The sequence below is a fragment of the Chiloscyllium punctatum genome, chromosome 2 (assembly GCF_047496795.1).
Source record: "Chiloscyllium punctatum isolate Juve2018m chromosome 2, sChiPun1.3, whole genome shotgun sequence".
NCBI lineage: Eukaryota > Metazoa > Chordata > Chondrichthyes > Orectolobiformes > Hemiscylliidae > Chiloscyllium > Chiloscyllium punctatum.
The window spans coordinates 44,753,556-44,781,196 of record NC_092740.1 but is presented as its reverse complement, the minus strand read 5'-3'; the positions used below and the strand labels follow the sequence as shown (position 1 = coordinate 44,781,196).

General features: G+C 41.6%; 1 protein-coding gene across 1 annotated transcript in view; it reads left to right on the top strand.

Moving 5' to 3' along the window:
• arhgef28a (Rho guanine nucleotide exchange factor (GEF) 28a) overlaps nucleotides 1-27,641 on the top strand; it is a 462,887-nt gene that overhangs the window by 259,655 nt on the left and 175,591 nt on the right. Inside the window, exons 17-20 of the mRNA XM_072548108.1 lie at nucleotides 3,028-3,151; nucleotides 7,666-7,801; nucleotides 10,670-10,737; nucleotides 20,516-20,573. Coding sequence (XP_072404209.1) covers nucleotides 3,028-3,151; nucleotides 7,666-7,801; nucleotides 10,670-10,737; nucleotides 20,516-20,573 — 386 coding nt within the window. The remainder of the gene's footprint in view (nucleotides 1-3,027; nucleotides 3,152-7,665; nucleotides 7,802-10,669; nucleotides 10,738-20,515; nucleotides 20,574-27,641) is intronic.

Below are 27,641 nucleotides of genomic sequence, written 5' to 3'. Positions count from 1 at the left end.
TCACAATGTGATTTATAACTGCCTACCAATTATTGAACATACAGGGAAAAAATTCTTGTGTAGGTTTTGTCCTTAATATGAATTTATCTTCACTTGATAAGTCAATGTTACTGAATGGATTGTTGGTAACTTGTGAAAAATTCAAGCCTTCTCTTCCCTTTTCACTTTTGTGGTCCCAAAGTATGGCAGCGGCTTTGCATTCTGGACTTTGAGAAATTCACTAGTATAGTTGATTGGCATATGATCCTTCATGTTATATTCTAATTAATTTAATCATGTGTAATCATCGCACACAAAATGCTTTTCCAATGCATCTTTGTACAGTGTTTCATTATCATTTGTTTTAAAGTCCATTTAATTCCACGTTCCCACAGAACAGAAACAAGGTTGTCTATCCTGTGAACAGTTAAGGATATACTGCAGTGTGTTTATTTTGTTAATCACAAATCCCATTCAAAGTCCCTGTAGGTAGTTATCGATTATGATTCTTATAAAAGTAAATTTTGATTATATTACTAAATGTAGATTTGCTACAGTTTCTTCTTTGAAGTAAATGTATATGCCAGTTTCTGGTACTCCCCACCTCCATCTTATTCGAAAGTCAGACATCAATGAGAGATCAAATAGGATCTTGACTTCAGTTCTGATATTTACTGTGCTGCTAATGAGCATTTGCTTGAACTCAGAAACAGAATTACCAAAAGAGGCTATATTTATTGCAAAATAGATTTTAGTTCTAAATGTTTAACTATGAGGTACTTTTTAAAATTGTGTTAAAAGGTCTCTTAAGCCTCCAAGATGATGCACAGGTGGTGCATGCACATTATGCACTAGAAGTGTGCTGTCCACCATCTTGAACTAAACTAACACATCCAAGGTCCATGATTGAAGGAGTAGCAATGAGCTTCCTATTTATCGCAGGACAGCTGCATTCAGGAAAATCAGCACTAGGTGCTATCAAGCAAATATTCTTTAAAGGGTACAAGGGTACTCCTCACAGCCACAAATAAAAACCACACTAGCTCATTCTGCCTCCATCATCACCACTATCCCAATTGGACCAACTTTTCTTATATCTTTCCAGTCTGCACCAGCCACCTTTTCTGTTGTCACCACACCCAGTTCTCCTCAAGAACTTACCTTTATGTACACATCACAGATATCCATTCTGGCATTTGGATTGTTCCCCACACATCAGTTGTACTTAAGGTTAGAAATTCTTGAGTCAGTCCACTCACAGCTGACTCCTGTTAAGAATTAATACTTATTTCCTTTGCTGGATTTTATGCTCTGTGCTGGCAGGTCTGAAATCCACCAGGTGGACTCTTCATTGACTACTTGCCTGCCTCCAAGCTGTCTGATATTTTATGGTTTGTGGGGTGGGGGAATGATGAAAACATCTACCTGCCGTTAGGCCTAATGAGACCCTTAAATTACCAGTGAATGGCTTCCCAAGTACCTCATCCTACCACTACAATGTTTTCCCATGGTTGGAGAAAGAGGTTCAAATGATTCAGGAAATACAGCGGATTCAGCTGTGTGGTCTGATGTTTAACAGGGGTGCGTCACATTCTCCTTTGCAGGCCTCTTGAGGCCTATTGGTCGCACCCACCTTTAATTCACCCCACCTAATCCCGTTCATCCCCCAGACTCATAACCGCAGCTAGGTAAAAACAAGGACTGCAGATGCTGGAGACCAGAGTCTAGAGTGGTGCTGGAAAAGCAAAGCTGGTCAGGCAGCATCCGAGGGGCAGGATTGTCAACTCCCATTACTTCCTTGAACAGGCACCTGACTCCAGACTGACCTGGCCTCCTCAACATGGTGGAATTGCCTGTAGAATCCATGTGACCACGACTATCATTGGTGCTGTGGGGACCACAGAGATGTTGGGTATCAATTGGCCAGCAGCTGCCTTAGGATCTCCCCTCCAGTTTGGATGCAAGGCACGTCTTAAAGTAATTAACACTGCTTCATGTATTAAATTGATGAGGGGGGGCGGGAAGAGGATCTGATGAGATCATGGGTAGACATCCAGCCTCCCACTTTTACCTGGGAAGAGAAAAAACCATTATACCCTGTAAAGCCCAGCTCCTTGTGTCCATCAAAGATTAATCCAAGTTGTATGTGCAGTTAACACAGAAATAAACTTTAATATAAATTTTCAAATCACCCACCAGGCTTATTGGGACATGTTGCTTCTGTTCTTCAAAGGCTAATTTTGAGTGCCGTGTGCTTGCAGTAATTTATGATGTATCAGCAGTCTTCTTGTGGCTTTGGTAGCTAACCCTAAAATAATGATGACTGGAATAACTGTGTACAACTTTACCTTGCTAGTTACTAAATATGAGAGTTATCCTCACAGTTACCAAGGTATAATTGTATCAATTAAGAGTTTGGAGGATTCATTTGTGAATAAAGGGTTCCTCCCATCTATTCTCATCAGCTTTTGTCCTCCACTCCTAACTTATTGACTTGTTTCTGGAGTTGTGATGCTATCGCAACCATATCTGCCTCACTATTACTAGCCTGTGTTTAATTGTGAGCTTTAATGGTGACTGTTGGCAAACTCTCCATCATGGCCATCATCAAATTCTAACTCAATCTGCTCTCAATAAGTATCCACAATCCCACCTGCTCCAAGGGCCTTTGCCCGAAGTGTCGATTTTTCCTGCTCCTCGGATGCTTACTGGCTTGCTGTGCTGTTCCAGCACCACTCTAATCAATCTCTGCTCCAGAGGTGTGTCATGACATGACTGAACAGGTTGTTTAAAAATATTTACCTCCAGCAGGGATTACTGGATAGGGTTCTACTACTGAAAAAATATAAACTCACATCTCATTGCTGTCCTGTCAGAGATTAGATAACCCAACAAAAATAAGGAAATCAAATCCTTGACCATAGTTCAGACATGCACTAACTCAGCTCAAACATCAAAGTTACATACTTTGTGAGAATGAAAACCTAGAGTGAGTTTTGAAATCTTAGTTAGTCAAAAGAACTTGGTCTAAATGTATTTTATCTACAGAATTGAAGAGGAAGAGTGGGACAAGTATATTATTCCTTCAAAAGCAGAGACTGAAAAGTATAAAGTGAGTCGTACGTTCAGCTTCCTCAAAAACAGAATGACGAGCACCAGGAATAAGGGCAAGGTAGACTATCCTCTTTTATTATGCAAACACATTTCTTTATATTAATTAATGCACTTGGAACCAATTAATATAATAATTCACCAGAAGTCTCTATAAATTCTTAGATTACAACATAGCTATTGACTTGTGTAAGGTTGTTGTGGTTCTGTTCGCCGAGCTGGGAATTTGTGTTGCAGATGTTTCAGCCTCTGTCTAGGTGACATCCTCAGTGCTTGGGAGCCTCCTGTGAAGCGCTTCTGTAATGTTTCCTCCGGCATTTATAGTGATTTGTACCTGCCGCTTCCGGTTGTCAGTTCCAGCTGTCCGCTGCAGTGGCCGGTATATTGGGTCCAGGTCGATGTGTGTGTTCTCTATTTCTGTGTTTGAGTACTCAAACTACTGGACCTGTGCCTCACAACACACTTCACATTCAACAACCAAATATATGAACAAATCAACGGCACACCCATGGGCTCACCGATCTCTGGACTCATAGCAGAAGCGGTAATGCAAAGGTTAGAACAAACAGTCATACCACAAATTCACCCCAAACTCTGGGTCAGATATGTAGATGATATCTTTATAATCATTAAAAACACAGAAATAGGGAACACACACTGGATCATCAACGCCACACTCACAGGAATCCGATTCACTAGAGAGGAAAAAAAGGACAACCAACTCCCATTCCTAGATGTGATGGTACAGGGAACACCGAACAGAGAATTCACCACAAAGGTTTACAGGAAAGCCACACACACAGACCAAGTCCTAAACTACGAAAGCAACCACCCCAACACACACAAAAGAAGTTGCATCAAGACACTGTTCAAAAGGGCCACAACACACTGCAGTACACCAGAACTGCAAAAAGAGGAAGAAGAACACCGATACAATGTATTCGCCAAAAATGGATACCCTCGCAATTTCATCAACAGATGCCTAAGGGAAAGACAATGGAATGAGGACATGCCACAACCCAAAGGACTAGCCACACTACCATACATCAAAAACATTTCTGAACTGACAGCCAGACTACTGCGACCACTAGGACTCATAACAGCACACAAACCAACAGCCACTCTCAGACAACAACTCACCAGGACGAAGGACCCGATACCCAGCATGAGCAAAACCAATGTGGTGTACAAAATCCCATGCAAGGACGCACAAAACACTACATAGGACAAACAGGAAGACAGCTAACGGTCCGCATCCATGAACGCCAACTAGGCACGAAACGACATGACCAGCTATCCTTAGTAGCCACACACTCAGATGACAAGCAACATGAGTTTGACTGGGACAACACTACTATTATAGGACAAGCCAAACAGAGAACAGCCAGGGAATTCCAAGAGGCATGGCACTCATCCACAAATTCAATCAATAAGCACATCGACCTGGACCCAATATACCGGCCACTGCAGCGGACAGCTGGAACTGACAACCGGAAGCGGCAGGTACAAATCACTATAAATGCTGGAGGAAACATCACAGAAGCGCTTCACAGGAGGCTCCCAAGCTCTGAGGATGTCACCTAGACAGGGGATGAAACGTCTGCAACACAAATTCCCAGCTCGACGAACAGAACCACAATGAGCACCCGAGCTACAAATCTTCACCCAAATTTTGAACTTGTGTAAGGTAGTGAACATATGGTTAATAATTTATTGTTGGGAGTACAGTTAAAATATATAATGTTGTGCCACAAGTATATTTTGTTAACTTTTTGAACTTTATTAAATAATATTATAACTCTTTTAATTAGCATCACTAATATAATAATGAGTCACCTTCCGCAGAACTTCATTCTTTAACGAGTCCAATCACAGTAAGGTTTTTTTTAACTTCCTTTACTATTTATTTGACTTCTCAGGCTTTTAGTTTGGAGTTTTGGATTACTAGTTCATTGAGATTGCCTGTATACCACCACCTCTTACAGTTGAATGGTGTCAATATTATTGACGTAGTAATAGTCAGTCAAGGGCCAGTTAAGAGTCTGGCCCGTAGGAATTAACCCAACTGCAGCTGGACCAATTCTCTGTGTTTTGTGGTTCTCTGATTTCAAAGAAAAATGCAGAAATGAAGGATGTCATTCAATTCATGGCATCTCTGCTGATTCTTTCAAAGGGTAATCAAGTTAGTCCCCTCCTTAACATTAGCTGGATGCATCAGATGTTTCTATCATTTATTTTGAATGCTACTTCAAAATTGCTTCTTTACCCACCACCGTATTAGACAGTGTGTTCTAGTACTAGCACTGTATATAAACAAGTTTATTTTTTCATGTCATTTCAGGCGTTTTGCTGATTTCCTTAAATCTGGACTCTCTTGTCATGATGCTTCAGCTATTAGGCACGCTCACCAGTGCCTTCATAAGATTCTGCCCACTGTTTCTATCAGCTGGAGAGCTGGTGAGAGCTGCCATTTCCAGAGAAGCCCCCACCCCCAAACTGCATATTGATCAGGCATTGGCAAGGCCACTTGTGGACCTTCCTGGAATCAAGATCCCATGGGCAGAGGTTCTGCCCACCAACGGCTGTCGGCCAATCAATGGCTCCCAGCTTTTGCACTCAGCAGTGCCAGGACCCCAGAGTCTCACGAACATGAAGTGTATGTTGGTGTCTTTGTCCATATATTATGGAACTTCTAAGGCTGGAAGATGTAGGGATGGTGGGGGTTAGTTGGACGCAAGAGCAGAAGGTGGTTTTTCAGGATTGCCACATGGCTACAGGCCCTCCTGCCAGAGTTACTCGCTGACTGTTGCGGATTGAAGCTCTTAACTGGTCCTTACTTGACCACTACTAGTCTGTGACATTACTGCTACTGATAACATCATTGGACTGGTAAAATAGAACCACTGATTAATGGTGCGGAGACACAGGTTCAAATCCCACCATGGCAGCTGGTAAAATTTGAATTCAATAGAAAGCCTAATGGTAACCATGTGACCACTGTTGTTTGTCATAAAAGAAATCTGGTCAGTAATGTCCTTTAGGGAAGGAAATCTGCCTACCCTGTATAACCTACATGTGACTCCAGACCCATAGAAATGTAGGGTGTCTCATAACTGCCCTCTGGGAAATAAGGGTGAGCAGTAAATGCTGGTCGAGCCACGAACAAATAAATTAAAAATAAATTAGCGGCCTTAATTTGAGAGACTTGAGAAGAACTTTATTCTGCAGGAGGTGGGAAGCTGGTGGCTTTTGAGGACAGCTCCAGTCCTCAAAAACATAAGTGCCGTTCCAGCCTCTCAGCTCACCACCTCCAGGAGCAGACAATACTACCCAGTTTCTCTATTTATTTCATTTGAATAATTTATTTTTGATAACATGAGATTTATACCCTCTTAGAAACATAGAAAATAGAAGCAGAAGTAGGCCATTTGGCTAATCAGGCCTGTTCCACTATTCAGCATGATTGTGGCTGATTCTCTATCTCAACACTATAATCCCAATCACTCCCCACACCCCTCAACATCGTTAGCTTCTAGAAATCTATTTCTTCCCTTAATATGCTTAGTGATTTCAACTCCATAACATTCTGTGGTAAGAAATTCTACCGCACTGAGTGAAGAAATATCTCCTTATCTCAATCTGAAATGGTTTATTGTATATGCTGGGACAGTTCACTGAAATGCCACTGGCCATATCTCTTCTTCCTTCATATATATTTTCTATTTGTATTGATTCACCTGAGATTTCAGAACACATCCCTTTTGAATTTCCTGTGATTAATCTCTTTAGTGAGATTGGCTGGATTTGCAGTGTAATCTTTTGCTCTATTACACTTTTTTGTCTTTATGCTCTGATTTTTAATTAAATTTATACTGATAAGAAAAGCACTGTAAATGAACTGAGACCGCTGACTTAGGGCTTGATACTCTGGATCAGATTAATTATTAAAAACATAAACTGCAGCACAATCCTTTGATGCAAGATTGAATGCCACTAGATGGCAGGATTAAACACCAGCTTTGCAGTCAAATTATTCAAAGGATGCTGGTTGTTAATTGTAATTCCAGTGCAGAAGGCAACATTTCATTTGCTGAAAAAAAGAAAGAAAAGTATCAACATTTCAATTTAAGTCCTAATGTTAGATGTATGGTGTTAATTAATACAGTCAACTCAAGCATGTAATCACTTCCTTCTCCTCTATGACCATGGACTGAACATCTTCAGGATTGCCCTATTGCAAATAATCTTTTCAGCTGGCCTACTGTTCAGCCAAAGCTGACTGAGTTAAATGCATGAAAACCAAATCTGTGAAGTTAATGTTTTGCAGGCTTATAATTGGAAGGGAGAGAGGTGAAGTGTGATGGTAAGGATAAGAATATTGAAATAATTAACTCACCTATTGGGAACAATGACTGTAAATGGGAGAACATTTCAGATTGCAAATTTACAAATGCTGTAAAAGTTACTCCAGGTACTTAGCAAATAAAAAGAAATTGAAATCTTCATATAAAACTGTCTTGGGCATACTAGAGCACTACGTGATGTTTCACCTCCCAACACTTTTTACTTTAACAGGGAAAGCACAAAGATGCCAAGGAAAAAGAGAAATGGAGCAACGGCCACCAATTCATTGCAGGAATTATTTCAGGGACACTACAATGCATGGTTTGTGACAAGCTTGTTGGTGGAAAGGATGTTCTGCAATGCTTCAGTGAGTAATGATCTATCAGTTTATAGATGCAAACATAATGGACTGAATTTCATGTGGGGGCGGGCTCCATACAAGAATCACCCACCAATTGGTAAACCCAAGAAAAGGCAAACAAGATGAGAAAGAGACTTGGTAACAAGCTATTTGCCCGTTAGTTATTTATTTAAACGTGGCAGGAGTGCTGACAGTTTCAGCACCACTAATATGAGGAATGGATTGGACATGAGTGGGACTTACACCTCTCATATTTTATGTATTCTTCCCCCCACCCTCCCCGTCAAAAAAAAGCTAGTGTGTGTGGTTGGTAAATCCAGCCCGATGAATCGATGTATATCGATGGGCGGCACGGTGGCACAGTGGTTAGCACTGCTGCCTCACAGCGCCAGAGACCTGGGTTCAATTCCTGCCTCAGGCAACTGACTGTGTGGAGTTTGCATATTCTCCCCATGTCTGCATGGGTTTCCTCTGGGTGCTCCGGTTTCCTCCCACAATCCAAAAACGTGCAGGTTAGGTGAATTAGCCATGTTAAATTGCCCGTAGTGTTAGGTAAAGAGGTAAGTGTAGGGGAATGGGTCTGGGTGGGTTACGCTTCGGCGGGTCGGTGTGGACTTGTTGGGCCGAAGGGCCTGTTTCCACACTGTAAGTAAGTAATCATGATGCAGTGTGTGTAACGGAAGTTCAATGCTGAATTTGGGCAAATGGTTTGTATGCCTGTGTTAACTCTAGTGTCTGAATTCCCAATAGGCGCACTCACCAGACTAATCCCTATACAGCACTAAATAATACAATTTTACCTTACAACAGTTATTTTGAAGGAGGTCTAACAGTGCAGTGGAATCTATCCCTGCCTTTGAGGTTGAATCTCCAGATTCAAGTGTTACTCCTGAACTTGATGGTTAAGGAAGCTGTGTTTATAATGTTGCCATTTTACATTGGTATTTTAAGACAGTTTCTTGGGGGTTAGTGGAGAACACACTCAGTTTATTCTTACACTAAACAGAGGGTTGTCAGTCGTGTTAATAAGACAGTGTAAGGACAGCTTCGTGTTTGCGCTCATAATGTGAATGTTTGCCCAATGCTTCAATGGTGAGATCCTCAGAATGCGAGTCACTGTAGTCCAATCCAAAACCCCTACCAACCATTAATTAGAGCTTTTGGATGCTGGTTTCCATGAGCGATCAGAGTTATTGATCACAAGGTCTGAAATGCAGCTGTGAAGCAGTATGCACTGTCACTTTATTATACCACCCATTCCATTGACAGTAGGCTTTTCTGGCCCTACTTCAAAGCTGCCCCAGGTCATGCAACTAAAACATTGAACGTATTGCTGCTGTCCAGGGAGTGATGAGAAGAACAGATGAATATCTGACGTATGACTGTTTAGGTAAAGTTGGTGTAGACAATTTTAAGAGTAAAACAGATCTCCCTGAATGAATCACAGTTCTGAATAATAGAAAATCCAGGTTAGTATTTGGGTTGAATATCCTACAGCAGAATTTGTTTGAAAGGTAGATCTATATCTGATTGTTGTACTCTCTCCCCACCCCCACCCTCCTCTAGCTTATCTCTCCACGCTTCAGGCTCACTGCCTTTATTCCTGATGAAGGGCTTTTGCCCGAAATGTCGATTTCACTGCTCGTTGGATGCTGCCTGAACTGCTGTGCTCTTCCAGCACCACTAATCCTATATCTGATTGTTGGCTAGGGAATGAATGCATGTCTGTCATAGTAGTTGGGAAATTTAAATTCAGTTAATCAATCAATTTGGCATTTAAAAATAAAAGCTTGTCTCAGTACTGATGATCATGACAACCTTTTCCATTGTACTAATGCTGTTTAGGCAAAAAAACCTGCTACCCTTGTACAATGGATCTGTTTGTGACCCTAGAAACACATCAGTGAAGTACTCCTAGCTGCCCTCTGAAACTGCCTAGCAAGTCACTCAGGAAACAGGAATTAAGGATCATGAGACTATAAGGAATGTGAGGAGAAATAGGCCATTCAGCCTATCGAAAGTCCTCAACTCCACTCTCCTCCCTTGATTTCCTTAGTGATTAGAAATCTGTCTGTCAGCCTTGAAAATACTTAACATCCCAGTCTTGACAATCCTTAGAGCCCTTAAATGCACAACTCCTTATTCTGAGCTTTTTCCCTTTGGTCTTAGACTCTCCCACAAAGGAAACAACCTCTCCACATCTATCCTGTCAAGCCACCTAACAATCTCATATGTTTCAATAAAGTCTCCTCACATTCTCCTAAACATCAGTGGTTTAGCTGTTAGCTGGACAGTTAGGTTGTGATGCAGAATGATGCCAACAGCATGGGTTAAATTCTCTGACGTCACCATGAAGGACTCTCCTTCTCAACCTGTCCCCTTGCCTGTGGTGTGGTGAGCCTCAGGTTAAGCCAATACCAGTCATCTCTCTCTCTCTGCCTGTCTAATGAGAGTAGCCCTATGCTGAGATAGGAATATGACAACTCCTGCAGTCCTCACTTTCTCCTAGTATGACAACTCTACCTGTTTTCTACTCCGAAACCACGGACTGTTAGCTTATTAAGTAGTGTTATTTGTAGCACATTACCAAATGCCTTTTAGAAATCCAAATTTATTACATCTGCTTGTTATTTCCTGAAAAAAAACCACAATAAATTTGTCAGGCATGATTTCCCCTTCATGAAAACATGCCACCTCTGCTTGGATTGGCAGTATATGTCAGCCTTACAAGTAATATCCAAATTAGGTGACTGCATTTTGAATAATCTGATGCTGTCAGACAGCTCCTAATTTATCTAATGTCTTTCTTTTATAGGTTCCTAGCACTTAAAATTTTATTTTTGTTTTTGCTGAAGGTTTTTTTCTCTTTTTCAGATTGTACCATGAGTATTCATAAAAGTTGCAGAGATTCTGTTCCTATGTGTATTAAGGCCAAGTATCCAGTAAGTATAGATCCTCTGGAATAGAAATAAAATAATCTGGGTTCCCGAAAATATAGTTTTTGATCATTTATTTTCAGACTGTGACCAACATTGTTGTAACTACTCTTACTGCCCATGTCTAATTTCCTTGAGTTGCCTCCGGTTCTTCCCAACTGCATAGGCCTCCAAAAGCCAAACACAGTAGTGACCTTTGGACTGGAAGTCAGTGCTGCGATCAGCAGATACCAATCGCTGTGCATGGAACCTTGGGATAGTGTATCTGGGTGTCCCAGAACCAATAAAAACTAGTAGACACAGCGAATAATTTGGAAAGCTAATAGAATGTTCTTATTTATCACAAGGGGAATTGAAAACAAAAGTAGGGAGGTGATGCTTCATTTGTACGGGGAATTTCTGCAACCACAGCAAGAGCATTTTCTTTTTATTCATGCATGGATGAGGGTATCACTGGTTAGGCCAGCATTTATCTGATTGAAACGTATAGGCTTATGAAAGGACTGGACACTCTGGCAGGAGGGAACATATTTCCGTTGATGGGGGAGTGCCGAACCAGAGGACACAACTTAAAAATACGGGGTAGACCATTTAGGACAGAGATGAGGAGAAACTACTTCACCCAGAGAGTGGTGGCTGTGTGGAATGCTCTGCCCCAGAGGGCAGTGGAGGCACAGTCTCTGGATTCTTTTAAGAAAGAATTGGATAGAGCTCTTAAAGATAGTGGAGTCAAGGGGTATGGAGATAAGGCTGGAACAGGATACTGATTAGGAATGATCAGCCATGATCATATTGAATGGCGGTGCAGGCTCGAAGGGCAGAATGGCCTACTCCTGCATCTATTGTCTATTGTCTATTGTCTATTGTCATCCCAATTGCCTAGAGGGCAGTTAAGAGTCAACCACATTGCTATCCTAATTCCATAAGGGTAAGTATCAAGTGTGCAATATTTGTCAAAGAGAGCAGTGCTGTCACTCTGCATGAGTAACACTGTTGATATCAGGGATCTGCTAGCCACAAAGCTGGATAATAAGGATCGTGATTTTTTTGTTTGGTCACCTTATTTAATGAATATTGTAAATAATTTGCAAACAGTTCAGAAAAACAAATGACACCCTGAGGGGTCTTGTCAGGGTAAATTTGGAGAGTTGGCTTTGTTGTGTGGGAGATTCCAGAACTAGGACTCACTGCTTAAAAATTGGGGGTCACCCATTCACAGAGGTGAGATGAAATTATTCGTCACAGTGAGGTGAGTGTCCTTGGAACACTCCTTCTAAAAAGGCAGTGGAAGCAGAGTCTGTGGAATATTTTTAAGACAGAGGTGGAAGCTTGACTCTATCCAGGATCCACTAATATCATTTATTGTATCCGTTGCTCCCGATGCGGTCTCCTCACATTGGGGAGACTGGGCGCCTCCTAGCAGAGCGCTTTAGGGAACATCTCCGGGACACCAGCACCAATCAACCCCACCGCCCCGTGGCCCAACATTTCAACTCCCACTCCCACTCTGCCAAGGACATGGAGGTCCTGGGCCTCCTTCACCGCCGCTCCCTCACCACCAGACGCCTGGAGGAAGAACGCCTCATCTTCCGCCTCAGAACACTTCAACCCCAGGGCATCAATGTGGACTTCAACAGTTTCCTCATTTCCGCTTCCCCCATCTCACCCTAGTTCTAAACTTCCAGCTCAGCACTGTCCCCATGACTTGTCCGGACTTGTCCTACCTGCCTATCTCCTTTTCCACCTATCCACTCCACCCTCTCCTCCCTGACCTATCACCTTCATCCCCTCCCCCACTCACCCATTGTACTCAATGCTACTTTCTCCCTACCCCCACCCTCCTCTAGCTTATCTCTCCACGCTTCAGGCTCACTGTCTTTATTCCTGATGAAGGGCTTTTGCCCGAAACGTCGATTTCGAAGCTCCTTGGATGCTGCCTGAACTGCTGTGCTCTTCCAGCACCACTAATCCAGAATCTATTCAGGATGAAGCAGCCCATTTGATTGATGCCACATCCATAAACACTCACTCTCTCCTAGTTAGTGAATGAAAGGTTATCAGGAGTAAGTGGTAATGTAGATTTGTGGTTACAGTTGGATTAAATACTCTCCTGTCTGCTGCCCTGTGAGAGTTTATAAATTGTCTTGTATTCTTTCATATGTTCAGAGCATCACTCTCAAAGTCAGTAGTTGTTGTTCATCTCTAATTGCCTTTCAACGGAATGACTTTCTAGGCCATTCAGAGGGCAGTTAAGAATTAACCACATTGCTGAGAATCTGGAGCCACATCAGACCAGCTAAGGATGGCAGATTTCTTTCCCTAAAGATATTACTGATCCACGTAGAATTTTACAATAATTGATGATAGTTACCATGGTGCCTGTTACTGAGCCTAACTTTATATTACAAATTGAATTCAGATTCCAACAACTACCATGATGGGATTTGAACTAATGTCCCCAGATTATTAACTGAGTCCTCTGGCTAACTTGTCCTGTGAAATTATGACTACTACATAACCACTTCATCTGATCTTCCATAGCAAAAATTATTTGTGACCTTGCCGTTTGGTGATTTGGAACAGGAGTTAAACATTCCCCAAGATTGATTTCAGCACATTTGAAACACATTTTAACTCTGTGTTAGCCTCTAAAGTTCACAAAGTGCTGGTATTTGAGTTAATGTCAGATCATGTATTGTTCCTTCTTCGTTATTGGGATGATAGTGCTTGCGCTCTGTTTATCTCTCCTGGGCCTGTTGCATCTAGGCAGAAAGCACTGTATTTCTTTATTGCAAACATAAAACTAGAACAGGAGGTTTGGAGTGAGGGAGGAGGATGGAATGTGAAGTTCCAAGTTTAAAGTCATCCTACTTTCAACTTTCATATCTGATAGCATGAGGTTGGGGTGGGAGATGAGGAAAGGCCTGCAGTATCATAACACTACCCTGAATACTCTGTGAAAACAATCGATAAAGCCAGTGTCATTAGCCAGCTGTATGATATGCAGCACCATCTCTTCAGTCTTGCATGAGTTGAAGATTTGTCTGTCCCCTGTTGGTCCAGATTTAGTTGCTCAATTGTGTGAGCCCTGCTGCAAGAGAGAGAGAATACTGATTTTTTTTATTCATTTACAGGACGTAGGCATAGCTGTCCACCCTTAATTGGCCTTGAAAAAGTGTTTGATGGCTGCTAAGTAAGTGGGCTGATTTGTCCTTCATGGTGCTGAGCTTTTTCAGTGTTATTAGAGCTGCACCATTCCAGGAAGATAGAAAGTATTCCACCATCTACAAGGGACCTGTGATGTGCACCATGTAGATGGTGGATAGGCATTCGAGAGGAGGAGGTGAAAGACCTGTTGCAGGATTCCGAGCCTCTGATCTGTTGTTTTAAATTTATATGGTTAGTGCAGTTCAGATTCTAATCAGTGCCAACTCCAGGATGGTGCGCCACATAAATGCTAGGCAATGACCATCTCCAATTAGGAACAATCTAACCATTGCCCCTTGACATTCAATGGCATTACCATCACTGAAATCCCCAGCATCCTGGGGAGTTAGTATTGACCAGAAACTCAGCTGGACTTGCCATATAAATACAATGGCTACAAAAGCAGGTCAGAGGCTAGGAATACTTCAGTGAGTAACTTTCCTCTTGACTCCCCAAAGCCTGTCCACCATCTATAAGGTGCAAATTGCCAGTGTGATGGAATACTCCCAATTTGCCTGGATGAGAGCAACTCCAACCACACTCAAGAAGCTTGATACCATTCAAAGCAAAGCAGCCTGTTTGATTGGCAACATATCCACAAACAATCATTCCCTCCATAATTGATGTTCAGTAGCAGCAGTGTTACTATCTACAAGATGTACTGTTGAAATTCGCCAAACATCCTTTGACAGCATCTTCCAAACTCTCAACTACTTACATCTAGAAGGCAAAAGGAGCAGATATTTGGGTAAACCACCACCTGTAAGTTCACCCCCAAGCCACTCACATCTTGACTTGGAAATATATTGTCATTCCTTCCCTGTTGCTGCATCAAAATCCTGGAAATCCCTCCCTAGTATTGTGGATCTATCTACAGCAAATGGAATGCAGCAGTTAAAGAGGGCAGCACAGTACCACCTTCTCCAGGGAGGGGCAATAAATTCTTGGACTCAGCCAATGATGCCCATGTCCCATGAGTGAATGAAGAAAAGGGCATTCAGTGATAGTGATGAATGCAGCGTTGATGTTAAGGTCACTGTCTCTTCACCTCTGCAGATCAGCTCTTTTGTTTAGTTTGGACCAGGACTGTAATGAGGGTCAGGATCCTCATGGCATGACAGAACCCAAACTGAGTGTCTTTGAACAGGTTATTGCTGAGCCAATATTGTTTATATTACTGTTGACAATCCCTTCCTTCACTTTTCTGACGACTGATCATAAACTCTTGGGGTTGCATTTGGCCAGCTTGGATTTTTTTCAGCTTTTTGGGGACAGAGCATACCTCGGCAATTTTTGAAGTGCTGTGTAGATGCCAGTGATTAGGTATTTATGATTGTTGTCTTTGATATACCTGTCATAACTGAATAACTGGAGGTATGTTGATATATTGAGAGGTGTGTAAGAGGCAGGCAGCATTGGATAGTTCATGAAGGTAGCATAGAGTATCTGGCTGTTAGGTGTGAATCCTGAGTGATAGTGCTGAATGGTGACTGATGGTGTTCTGATGTGTTTAACCAGGTAGGATCTTGGTGATATGGTAGGAACAAGCTGCTCGTTGGATGCTGCCTGAACTGCTGTGCTCTTCCAGCACCACTAATCCAGTATTTGGTTTTCAGCATCTGCAGTCATTGTTTTTACCAACAAGATGTTCTTTGTCAGTACTTTCACTGAGATAATTAGACCTCTTTCTGCACAGCTGTCAGAGTCCAAACGTTCACCTACTCCCATTCTGTTCAGAGGGAATTATTTTCTTGCCCTCTTGTGGAAACTTGGCATCTCTCCTTTTGCCCAGTTCCATGACAGGCATTGCCATTGTGACATCTGTAAACCTTGGAGCCCTCTCTTCACTGGTCCTCCATTTCCCTTCTCTCTGATTGTAGCATTGAGGGTCAACAACATTCATTCCCTGCCAACAGATTTAAGAACAGCCTGTTTCACACTGTTATCAGACTTGTGAATGGGCCTCTCAAACATAGAGTTGTTGTTTCTCTGCACCTTCTCTATAATATTCTGCATTCTGTTCTTATGTACTTACATAATGTATGATTTGTCTGGTTAGCACATAAAACAATACTTTTTACTGTATCTGGTACGTCTGACAATAATAAATCAAAGTCAAATCATGCATCTTCCTTTTAAGAGGGACAATATGTCTTTAAGAACTGCCATCTAGCCAGGGCTCATACTACCTCTTGCAGAGTTAGATCTGCATTGTGCATGAAGCCAACCATTAGTGTGCCTCTCATTGGACACATTGAAGTCATTCAAAGGAGGAAACCTAATGTTTGTGTGTGTGCGCCTACCTGCCTCAACAGGAGCAGATGTAAATAGTTTGTGAATCATGAGCCAATGCTTAAATGTAAACAAATTTTAATCCTTATTATTTAACAATAAGCAGCCACAATCAAAAAAGTTAACAACCACAATAATGATTACCTTCCACCTATCTTCCCCTGTAGAATCACCTGGATTTTATATCTACATACATACAAACCTAAGAGCATAAGTGGACCATTTGATCTCTTTAAGCCTACTCTGCCTTTTTAACATTCTTATCTGATTATGGCCTCATTTGACTTTCCTGCCTGTAGCCTAAAACCTGTTATGGACGAGACCAGGCCCCCTCAAACTATTTTAAGCAGGTAGCCAAGACCCTAACTTTTTCTTGTTTTAAAGGTAAATGTGAAGTGGGTGTTCTGGATGTAATGCAACTGGTCAAATCATTTAAGCAAAACACAATTTATTTAAACACTATAGTTAAACTACAAACAAAAGAAAGAGGAATTTAGAATAACTTAACTATTGGAAAACTTACCTGAATAATAGTAAGTTTTTTATTATTATTATTTATTAGTAATAAATAATATTAATAATAATAATAAATGTACTTATTACTAATTAACAGTTCCAAAACAGTAACATCCAATAAACATACCCCTTGGCCAAAAGTTAAATTCCGACGTGGATTCTTAGATGCCATTCAACTTCAAGAGAGATTCCAGAGAAAGTCACAGTCAGGAAGTCAGGAATCATTTACTGAAGCTCCAATTCTTTTGGGACCTTAACAGATTCTAACCGCTACAGTTAAAAAAACTAGTAAGCCTAATCTGGGAAAACTGGCCACTCCCCTTCCTTTGTTACATCTGTTTTAGAATCTAAAGGCCTCTAAAGTTATTAACTTAGGCTGGCTCCAGTAGACATTTTGGCATCTCTGCCTTTACATCCTCTCTTCAACAAACCTAGGACAAAATAACCTTTTTAAAGTCACAAAATCTCTGATCCATTCTTAATCAAAACTCGATTAAGCACACTACCTCTACTGCACTCTAGTGCAGAGATTTCCACATGCTAAGGATATGCGGAGAGAAAATTTCTTCTCATCCCGACTTTAAGTTGGAGACCTATTATTGTTAAACTGAGTTTTCTAGCTTAGCCTATCCCATCAGGGGAGAACATCAGATCACACTGTCAAGACTTCTTGGGATTTTGTGTTGTTTCAATATGATCATCTGTCTTTCTGCTAAACTCCCAAGAATGTAATCTCTGAACTGCTCATAATGCATTTATCTCCTTTCTTAACTAAGGAGACCAAAACTGTACACATTCCCCAGTTATATTCTCAACATGACACTGTGTTGCTGCAACAAAATGTCCTTACCTTTAGACCTAATTCTCTCTGTAATGAACTACAGCATCACATGCCAACTGAATGGCCTACTCCTGTATTTGAATGGTTCAAGAAGGTTGCTCAGCACCACCTTCTCAAAGGCTATTGGGTCTAGCAATAAATATGAAAATGTGTTAATTATGTCTAACCAACTTATTGTAGTTAAGTTCATGTTTAACAAACTTGTTGAAAAAATAACATGTGCCGTGGATAAAGGGGATCTTGTGGATGTGCTTCATTTAGAATTCCAGGAGGTATTTGTTGTGTTGTCAAAGGGTTTTGTGCAACATTAAAAAAAAACACAGAATTCAAGGTTGGGGCCAGAGGCTCAATAGGAGATTGACTAGCTAACAGAACACAGAAGTATAGGCCTAAATAGGTCATTTTCTTATTGGCAAGATACATTGAGTGGTGTGCCATAGGGATCAGTACTAGGTCTTCAACTCTTTGCAAATTTTATAAATGACAAATGAAGAGACCAAATATGATTGCTGAATTTACTGGTGATGTAAAAATAGGTAGGAAATTAAGTTTCAAACAGTTTTGGCAAAAAATGGCGTATAATGTGAGGAAAATGTGAAATTGTCCATTTTAGCAGAAAGAAATAAATAGCATATTGTCAAAATATCTAAGCAGTCATAAATTATAGTCCTTTGAGATACAAAAGGATCTGGGCATCCCTGTGCATTACTCACAAAAAGCTAGTTTGCAGGTGCAGCAGGAAATTAGGAAAAGTAGTAGAATGTGAACATTTATTTCAAGGTGAACAGAGTACAAGGATTGCACAATTATGTTTCAGTTATACAGGGCAATGTCGGTACTACATCTGGAATACTGTGCACAGTACTGATCTCCTCATTTATGGAAGGTTGTAACTTCATTAGAAGCGGTTTAGAGAACGTTGACCAGACTAATATCTGGAATGGTTGTGTTGCCTTATGAGAAAAGGTTGGACAGTTTAGGATTGTATCTACTGGAGTTTAGAAGACTGGATTATAACATACAAGATCCTGAAAGTCTTGCCAGAGTAGAAGGAACAAGGATACTTCCACTGTAGGAGAATCTAGAATGGGTTACTGTTTAAAAATCAGGAGTTGCCCATCTTAGAGATATGGGGAAATATTTTCTCGCACACTGTTGCATGATGTTGGAACTGTTCCTCAGAAGAAACCAGATGGCACAGTCTCATTTAGGGGTCGCCTATTTAAAACAGAGATGAGGAGGATCTTTTTCTTCGAGATTAGTGGACATGAGGAATTATTTACTGTAGAGGGGTATCGAGGCTGGATCATTAAGTCTATTCAATACTGAGATGAACAAATTTTTTTTAGAATTAGGGAACTTAGAGTTATTGGAACAAGATAGGAAAGTGAAGTTAGTGATTGTCAGATCAATCATGATCCAATTGAATGGTAGACCAGACTAAATGGGCTGAATGGCCTACTTCTGGTCCTATGTCTTATGGTCTTAAGATGGTGGAGAAGAGACTTTTGAATATTCTTAAAGGAATGGGAAGTAGATTCTTGATAAGCCAGTGGGTGAAAGGTTATCAGGATAGGCCGTAAGTTTAAATAATCAGATCAGCCATGATTGAAATGAATTGAATTGATGGTGTAGGCTTGAAGGACCAAGAGGCCTATGTCTGCTCATAATTTGGTCATCCATACGCAATTGACATTCATATTCTAGTAACGAATATGAAGAATTGTTGGTGGTGTGCTATTAGATTAGATTCCCTACAGTGTGCAAACAGGCCCTTCAGCCCAACAAGTCCACACCAACCCTCTGAAGAGCAACCCACCCAGACCCATCTCCCTCTGACTAATGCACCTAACACTATGGGCAATTTAACATGGCCAATTCATCTAGCCTGCACATCTTTGTGACTGTGGGAGGAAACCAGAGAATCTGGAGGAAACCCACGCAGACACCAGGAGAACGTGCAAACTCCAGACAGTCACCCAAGGCTGGAATTGAACCTGGGACCCTAATGTTGTGAGGCAGCAGTGCTAACCACTGCACCACCATGCATTGTTAGGCATGCAAGTGTTTTTGTAATCAAAATTAGATATCCAATTACAAGTAGAAATTTACCGTTCACAGGAGAAATTCTTCATCCATTTTATAAGATGGTCTTAATGCTGGTGATTTTAAACATAAGATTTCACTTCCATTAAAGTCAAATTTGTATCCCATTAAACCTTCATGATTGATGTTTGAAATAAACTTTGGCTCACATCTTATCAAAAAATACATTTATATGTCAGAAGGTGACATAAAACTACAGGCTTATATCCATCATGCCTTTCTTAAAATTAATTAAGCTGGGATAAATTAATGAGTTATGGAGTTGACATTTTGAGTCTGATGTGACTATTCTTCAGAAGAGTTCTAAAACACTAACTCTGTTTCTACTTCCACAGATGTTGACAGACTTGCTAAGTTTCTCTAGAAAGCCCGTGTTTGTTTCAGATTTCCAGTGTCTGCAGTATTTTGACTTGAATGAGTTATGGCCTAAATATGCAGTTATTGATAACTATTAAGATGATACAAAATATGAAAATAATGAGTACAGTAGAAACTTTTTGTGGATCTTGTTTGACATATAGTATTTTCAGAAATAATTTCATTAATTGTTCTACCGTTTTCAACTAAGCTTTACTTTGCTTAAGGCTCTAGTTTCTGGCATACCCTCCATATAACACATTGCCTTGCTATCTTGCTTTCTTCAATTAAGACAGTACCTTTTTGACCAAGCTTTTGCTCATCTGATTAATATTTCCTTATATAACTTAGAGTGATACTGTGCTTGCAATACTGTCATGATATTCCTTTAATTTAAAGGTGCTAAAGAAGTATAAGTTGTTGTTATTATTCTATTCTTATGAACTCGTGGGGTTTTTTCTGCAGAATCTTCAAGACAAATGTCACATAGTATCACGAAGCAAACCAACCCAGTGTGTGCACTGTAAGTATGAATAACTGTATCAAAATATTTTTGAAACTATGTGTACCTATTTGTTAAAGCAGCTGTTTGTTCAAGTCACAAGTTTCATTTTCTGATGTGAGGTAAATGCAGGAGCAGGAATGTACTTAAGAAACATGTAGCTCTACATTCACCAACTTCTGCATCTGCCCCATCCTTTTAGCATATTTTCCAACTTTGGCAAATAGAATTAAGGAGAATCCAAATATATGAAGGACAAAAGGGCAACTAAGGAGAGAATAGGGCCCCTCAAAGATCAGCAAGGCGGCCTTTGTGTGGAGCCACAGAAAATGGGGGAGATACTAAATGAATGTTTTGCGTCAGTATTTACTATGGAAAAGAAAATGGAAGATATAGACTGTCGAGAAATAGACGGTGACATCTTGCAAAATGTCCAGATTACAGAGGAGGAAGTGCTGGATGTCTTGAAACGGTTAAAAGTGGATAGATCCCCAGGACCTGATCAGGTGTACCCGAGAACTCTGTGGGAAGCTAGAGAAGTGATTGCTGGGCCTTTCACTGAGATATTTGTATCATTGATGGTCACAGGTAAGGTGCCAGAAGACTGGAGGTTGGTGCCACTGTTTAAGAAGGGCGATTATTGGAAAGATGTTGTGAAACTTGAAAGGGTTCAGGAAAGATTTACAAGGATGTTGTCGGGGTTGGAGGATCTGAGCTACAGGGAACGGCTGAACAGGCTGGGGCTGTTTTCCCTGGAGCATCGGAGACCGAGGGGTGACCTTATAGAGGTTTACAAAATTATGAGGGGCATGGATAGGATAAGTAGACAGTCTTTTCTCTGGGGTCGGGGAGTCCAGAACTAGAGGGCATAGGTTTAGGGTGAGAGGGGAAAGATATAAAAGAGACCTAAAGGGGCAACTTTTTCATGCAGAGGATGGTATGTCTATGGAATGAGCTGCCAGAGGATGTGGTGGAGGCTGGTACAATTGCAACATTTAAGAGGCATTTGAATGGGTATATGAATAGGAAGGGTTTGGAGGGATATGGGCCAGGTGATGGCAGGTGGGACTAGATTGGGTTGGGATAGCTGGTCGGCATGGACGGGTTGGACCAAAGTGTCTGTTTTCATGCTGTACATCTCTATGACTCTATGACTATGACTCTATTGACAGTGTTGGTGGTTTTTTCTCACTCCTGGTAACTTGTGGTATTTACCACTTATACTGGTATGTATTTGGTACTGGGTCAGGGCTGTTTGAAGTAATTTGATGCCACCCATTCTCTTTGCTTTTGTCTTGAGGCTATTTAAGATACACCACCATGGATGTATCTATAGAAGAGGCACTGTTCTTAGATAACAAGCAAGTTTGTTTCATTTTAGCAATTTGTACAATGACATTTGGTCAGAAGTAGTTATTAGGACTAAAGACAGTAAATGTTGGGAAACTTAGCAAGGTTTGACAGCATCTGTGGAGAGACAAACTAGCTTAATATTTTGAGTCCACTATGACTTCTTCAAAATAATTATCTCAGTAAACATCTTTATAAATAGTATTAATTCGCTTTCAGATAGCTCAAAAAAAATTAGGTTGTATTAAGTTTAGTGATGCCACATTTTTATTTTCTGCCATTTCTGCATCTAAATTTATAATGAATTATATTATAAGCCAGATTCTCACAATTGCCAGATTCTCACAACTGCCAAGCATCACTAGATAACATGGAAGTGCCTAAAGGTAGAATAAAATTCTGAAAAGAATTTTAAAAATTAGCTTTGATGGATGTAATGAAGAGGTTTTTGAGTCAATTTCTTGCTACTTGCACACCAAGAGCACTCGCAGAAGGGCATCCAACCAAAAAACATTTTGAGGCTGATACCCTCCAATCTGCTGCCATTAGATCTGCCCTCACTCCCATGGTGCTGCAGCTCAGAAAAGCTAACTGGTGTAGATGCACACTTTTTGACTTGCTTGGCATGTTACAAGAGGGTGACCACCAATTTTATGGACGTATCAATACTTGAACATTGTGGGCCTCTAAAAAAGGGGGCCCTTTGAGAAGTTACAAAATTGAAGAAATGAGATAAAGCTTCAGCCAACAGATTTAGTATACGAAAGATAATTGATTTGGGAGCAGTTAATCTTTTGATTATTTTATAAGAAAGGCTTTTTGTTCTGACCTTTTGGTCCTCCCTGGAGGCTGCTGAAAGTTGAAGAAGAATTGGTGTGTTCTTTACACATTTTATATTAAGTAGGAGAATGGTCATGATCATAGCTGGATCTGAGACATTACCAAAGGAGGAAGAAACTGCTGACTTGGTGGAATCCAAGAAACACACAGGGCAAATCCAACATTAATACCTTCCAGCTCAGCGAACAAACCTACATCCAGATTAATAAATCTTTCTGAGAAGCAGTGCATTGGAGCATTGCTTCAGCAGGAAGGTAGCAAGAGAGCTCTTTTCAGTGACTGGGAAATGGTGTGCAACTCTAATTCTGAAGCTCCATAATTCTTCTTACTTCAGTCAAAATTACAATAGCATTCAACTATTCTTTTATAGAAGGCTTTCGGGCAACCGCAGGAGATATATCTACATCAACTGACATACAGTCTCTATATAGAACATAGAACATTACAGTGCAGTACGGGCCCTTCGACCCTCGATGTTGCGCCGACCTGTCATACCAATCTGAAGCCCATCTAACCTAACTATTCCATGTACGTTCATATGCTTGTCCAATGACGACTTAAATGTACTTAAAGTTGGCGAATCTAATACCGTTGTAGGCAAAGCATTCCATACCCTTACTACTCTGAGTAAAGAAACTACCACTGACATCTGTCCTATATCTATCACCCCTCAGTTTAAAGCTATGCCCCCTCGTGCTCGCCATCACCATTCTTGAAAAAAGGCTCTCCTTGTCCACCCTATCTAACCCTCTGATTATCTTATATGTCTCTATTAAGTCACCTCTCAACCTTCTTCTCTCCAACGAAAACAGGTTCAAGTCCCTCAGCCTTTCCTCATAAGACCTTCCCTCCATACCAGGCAACATCCTAGTAAATCTTCTCTGCACCCTTTCCAAAGCTTCCACAGCCTTCTTATAATGCTGTGACCAGAACTGTACACAGTACTCCAAGTGTGGCCGCACTAGAGTTTTGTACAGCTGCAGGATAACCTCATGGTTCTGGAACTCGATCCCCCTATTAATTAAAGCTAAAACACTGTATGCCTTCTTAACAACCCTGTCAACCTGGGTGGCAACTTTCAAGGATTTGTGTACCTGGACACCGAGATCTCTCTGCTCATCTACACTACCAAGAATCTTACCACTAGCCCAGTACTTTGCATTCCGGTTACTCCGACCAAAGTGAATCACCTCACACTTGTCCGCATTAAACTCTATTTGCCACCTCTCAGCCCAGCTCTGCAGCTTATCTATGTCTGTCTGTAATCTACAACATCCTTCGTCACTATCCACAACTGCACCGACCTTAGTGTCGTCTGCAAATTTACTAACCCACCCTTCCATGCCCTCATCCAGGTTGTTTATAAAAATGGCGAACAGCAGTGGACCCAACACCGACCCTTGCGGTCCACCACTGGTAACTGGACTCCAGGCTGAACATTCCCCGTCAACCACCACCCTCTGTCTTCTTTCAGCAAGCCAATTACTGATCCAAACTGCTATATCTCCCACAATCCCATTCCTCTGCATTTTGTACAATAGCCTACTGTGGGGAACCTTATCGAACGCCTTGCTGAAATCCATATACACCACATCAACCAGTTTACTCTCATCTACCTGTTTGGTCACCTTCTGAAAGAACTCAATAAGGTTTGTGAAGCACCACCTACCCTTCACAAAACCGTGCTGACTATCCCTAATCAAATTATTCTTTTCTAGATGATTATAAATCCTATCTCTTATAACATTTTCCAACACTTCACCAACAACTGAAGTAAGGCTCACTGGTCTATAATTACCAGGATTGTCTCTACTCCCCTTCTTGAATAGGGGAACCACATTTGCTATCCTCCAGTCTTCTGGCACTATTCTTGTAGACAATGATGATTTAAAGATCAATACCAAAGGCTCGGCAATCTCCTCCCTGGCTTCCCAGAGGATCCTAGGATAAATCCCATCCAGCCCAGGGGACTTATCTATTTTCACACTCTGCAGGATTTCTAATACCTGCTCCTTGTGAACCTCAATCACACCTAGTCTAGTAGCCTGTATCTCAGTATTCTCCTCGACAACATTGTCATTTTCTAGAGTGAATACTGTTGAAAAATTTTCATTTAGTACTCCCCCTATCTCGTCTGACTCCACACACAGCTTCCCACTACTATCCTTGATTGGCCCTAATCTTACTCTCGTCATTCTTTTATTCCTTAAATACCTATAGAAAGCCTTAGGGTTTACCCTGATCCTATCCGCCAATAACTTCTCATGTATCCTCCTGGCTCTTCTGGCTACCTTGTAACCCTCAAGCACCCTAACTGAGCCTTCACATCTCATCCTAACATCTTCTTCATGACTAGAGATTCCACTTCCTTCGTAAACCATGGCTCCCGCGCTCTACAGCCTCCTCCCTGCCTGACAGGTACATACTTATCTAGGACACACAGTAGCTTTTCCTTGAATAAGCTCCACATTTCTAATGTGCCTATCCCCTCCAGTTTCCTCTCCAATCTATGCTTCCTAAATCTTGCCTAATCGCATCGTAATTGCCTTTCCCCCAGCTGTAACTCTTGCCCAGTGGTATACACCTATCCTTTCTATCACTAAAGTAAACATAACTGAATTGTGATCGTTATCACCAAAGTGCTCACCTACTTCCAAGTCTAACACCTAACCGGGCTCATTACCCAGTACCAAATCTAATGGTCTACATACTGTGTCAGGAAGCCCTGCTGCACACCCTGGACAAAAACTGACCCATCTTTGAGAAGGTGACTAAGGAGGTAGATGAGGGGAAAGCGGTAGATGTGGTATATATGGATTTTAGTAAGGCGTTTGATAAGGTCCCCCATGGTAGGCTACTGCAGAAAATACAGAGATATGGCATTGAGGGTGAGTTGGAGGTTTGGATTAGGAATTGGCTCTCTGGAAGAAGACAGAGGGTAGTAGTTGATGGCAAAGGTTCATCTTGGAGTGCCGTCACTAGCGGTGTTCCGCAAGGATCTGTTTTGGGACCATTGCTGTTTGTCATTTTTATAAATGACCTGGAGGATGGGTTAGAAGGTTGGGTGAGCAAGTTTGCGGATGATACGAAAGTCGGAGGAGTTGTAGACAGTGAGGAAGGATATGGCAGGTTACAGCGGGATATAGAGAAGCTGCAGAGCTGGGCAGAAAGGTGGCAAATGGAGTTCAATGTAGCTAAGTGTGAGGTGATTCACTTTGGTAAGAGTAATAAAAAGATGGATTACTGGGCTAGTGGTAGACTACTTGGTAGTGTGGAAGAGCAGAGGGATCTTGGTGTCCATGTACACAGATCTCTGAAAGTTGCCACCCAGGTAAATAGTGCAGTGAAGAAGGCATATGGCGTACTGGCTTTTATTGGTAGAGGAATTGAGTTCCGGAGTCCTGAGGTCATGCTGCAGTTGTATAAGACTCTGGTGCGGCCGCATCTGGAATATTGTGTGCAGTTTTGGTCGCCATACTATCGGAAGGATGTGGAGGCACTGGAACGGGTGCAGAGTAAGTTTACCAGGATGTTGCCTGGTATGGTAGGAAGATCCTATGAGGAAAGGCTGAGGCACTTGGGGTTGTTTTCATTGGAGAAAAGAAGGTTTAGGGGTGACTTGATAGAGGTGTACAAGATGATTAGGGGGTTAGATAGGGTTGACAGTGAGAACCTTTTTCCACGTATGGAGTCAGCGATTACAAGGGGGCACAGCTTTAAATTAAGGGGGGGTAGATATAGGACTGATGTTAGGGGTAGGTTCTTCACTCAGCGAGTCGTAAGTTCATGGAATGCCCTGCCAGTAGCAGTAGTGGACTCTCCCTCTTTATGGGTATTTAAGCGGGCATTGGATAGGTATATGGAGGATAGTGGGTTAATGTAGGTTAAGTGGGCTTTGATCGGCGCAACATCGAGGGCCGAAGGGCCTGTACTGCGCTGTATTCTTCTATGTTCTATGTTCTATGTTCTATAGTACTCGTACTATGGTGTTCCCAGTCAATATTTGGAAAGTTGAAGTCCCCCATGACAACTACCCTGTCTCTCTCACTCCTATTGAGAATCATCTTTGCTATCCTTTCCTCTACATCTCTGGAACTATTCGGAAACCTATAGAAAACTCCCAACAGGGTGACCTCTCCTTTCCTATTTCTAGCTTCAGCCCATACTACCTCAGTTGACAAGTCCCCAAACATCCTTTCTGTAACTGTGATACTGTCCTTGACCAACAATGCTACACCTCCCCCTCTTTTACCATCTTCTCTGTTCTTACTGAAACATCTAAATCCTGGAATCTGCAACAACCATTCCTGTCCCTGCTCTATCCATGTCTCTGAAATGGCCACAACATCCAAGTCCCAGGTACCAATTCATGCTGCAAGTTTACCCACCTTATTCCAGTTGCTCCTGGTGTTGAAGTAGACACACTTCAAACCAACTTCTTGCTTGCTGGTGCCATCTTGCGTCCCTGAAACTTGATTTCGGACCTCCCTACTCTCAACCTTTTCTGTACTTGAACTACAATTTTGGTTCCCATCCCCCTGCTGGATTAGTTTCAACCCACCCCAATAGCTTTAGCAAATTTCCCCCTCAGGATATTGGCACCCCTCTGGTTCAGATGAAGACCATCCTGCTTGTCCCACCTATTCCAGAAAGACCCCCAATTATCCAAGAATCCAAAACCTTCCCTCCTGCATCATCCCTGTAGCCACATGTTCAACTCCTCTCTCTCCCTATTCCTTGCCTCACTAGCACGTGGCACGGGCAACAAACTCTGTTCATCCTAACTCTAAACTTCCATCCTAGCTCCCTAAATTTTTGCCTTAAATCCCCACATCTCTTCCTACCTATGTTGTTAGTGCCTATGTGGACCACGATTTGGGGCTGCTCCCCCTCCCCCTT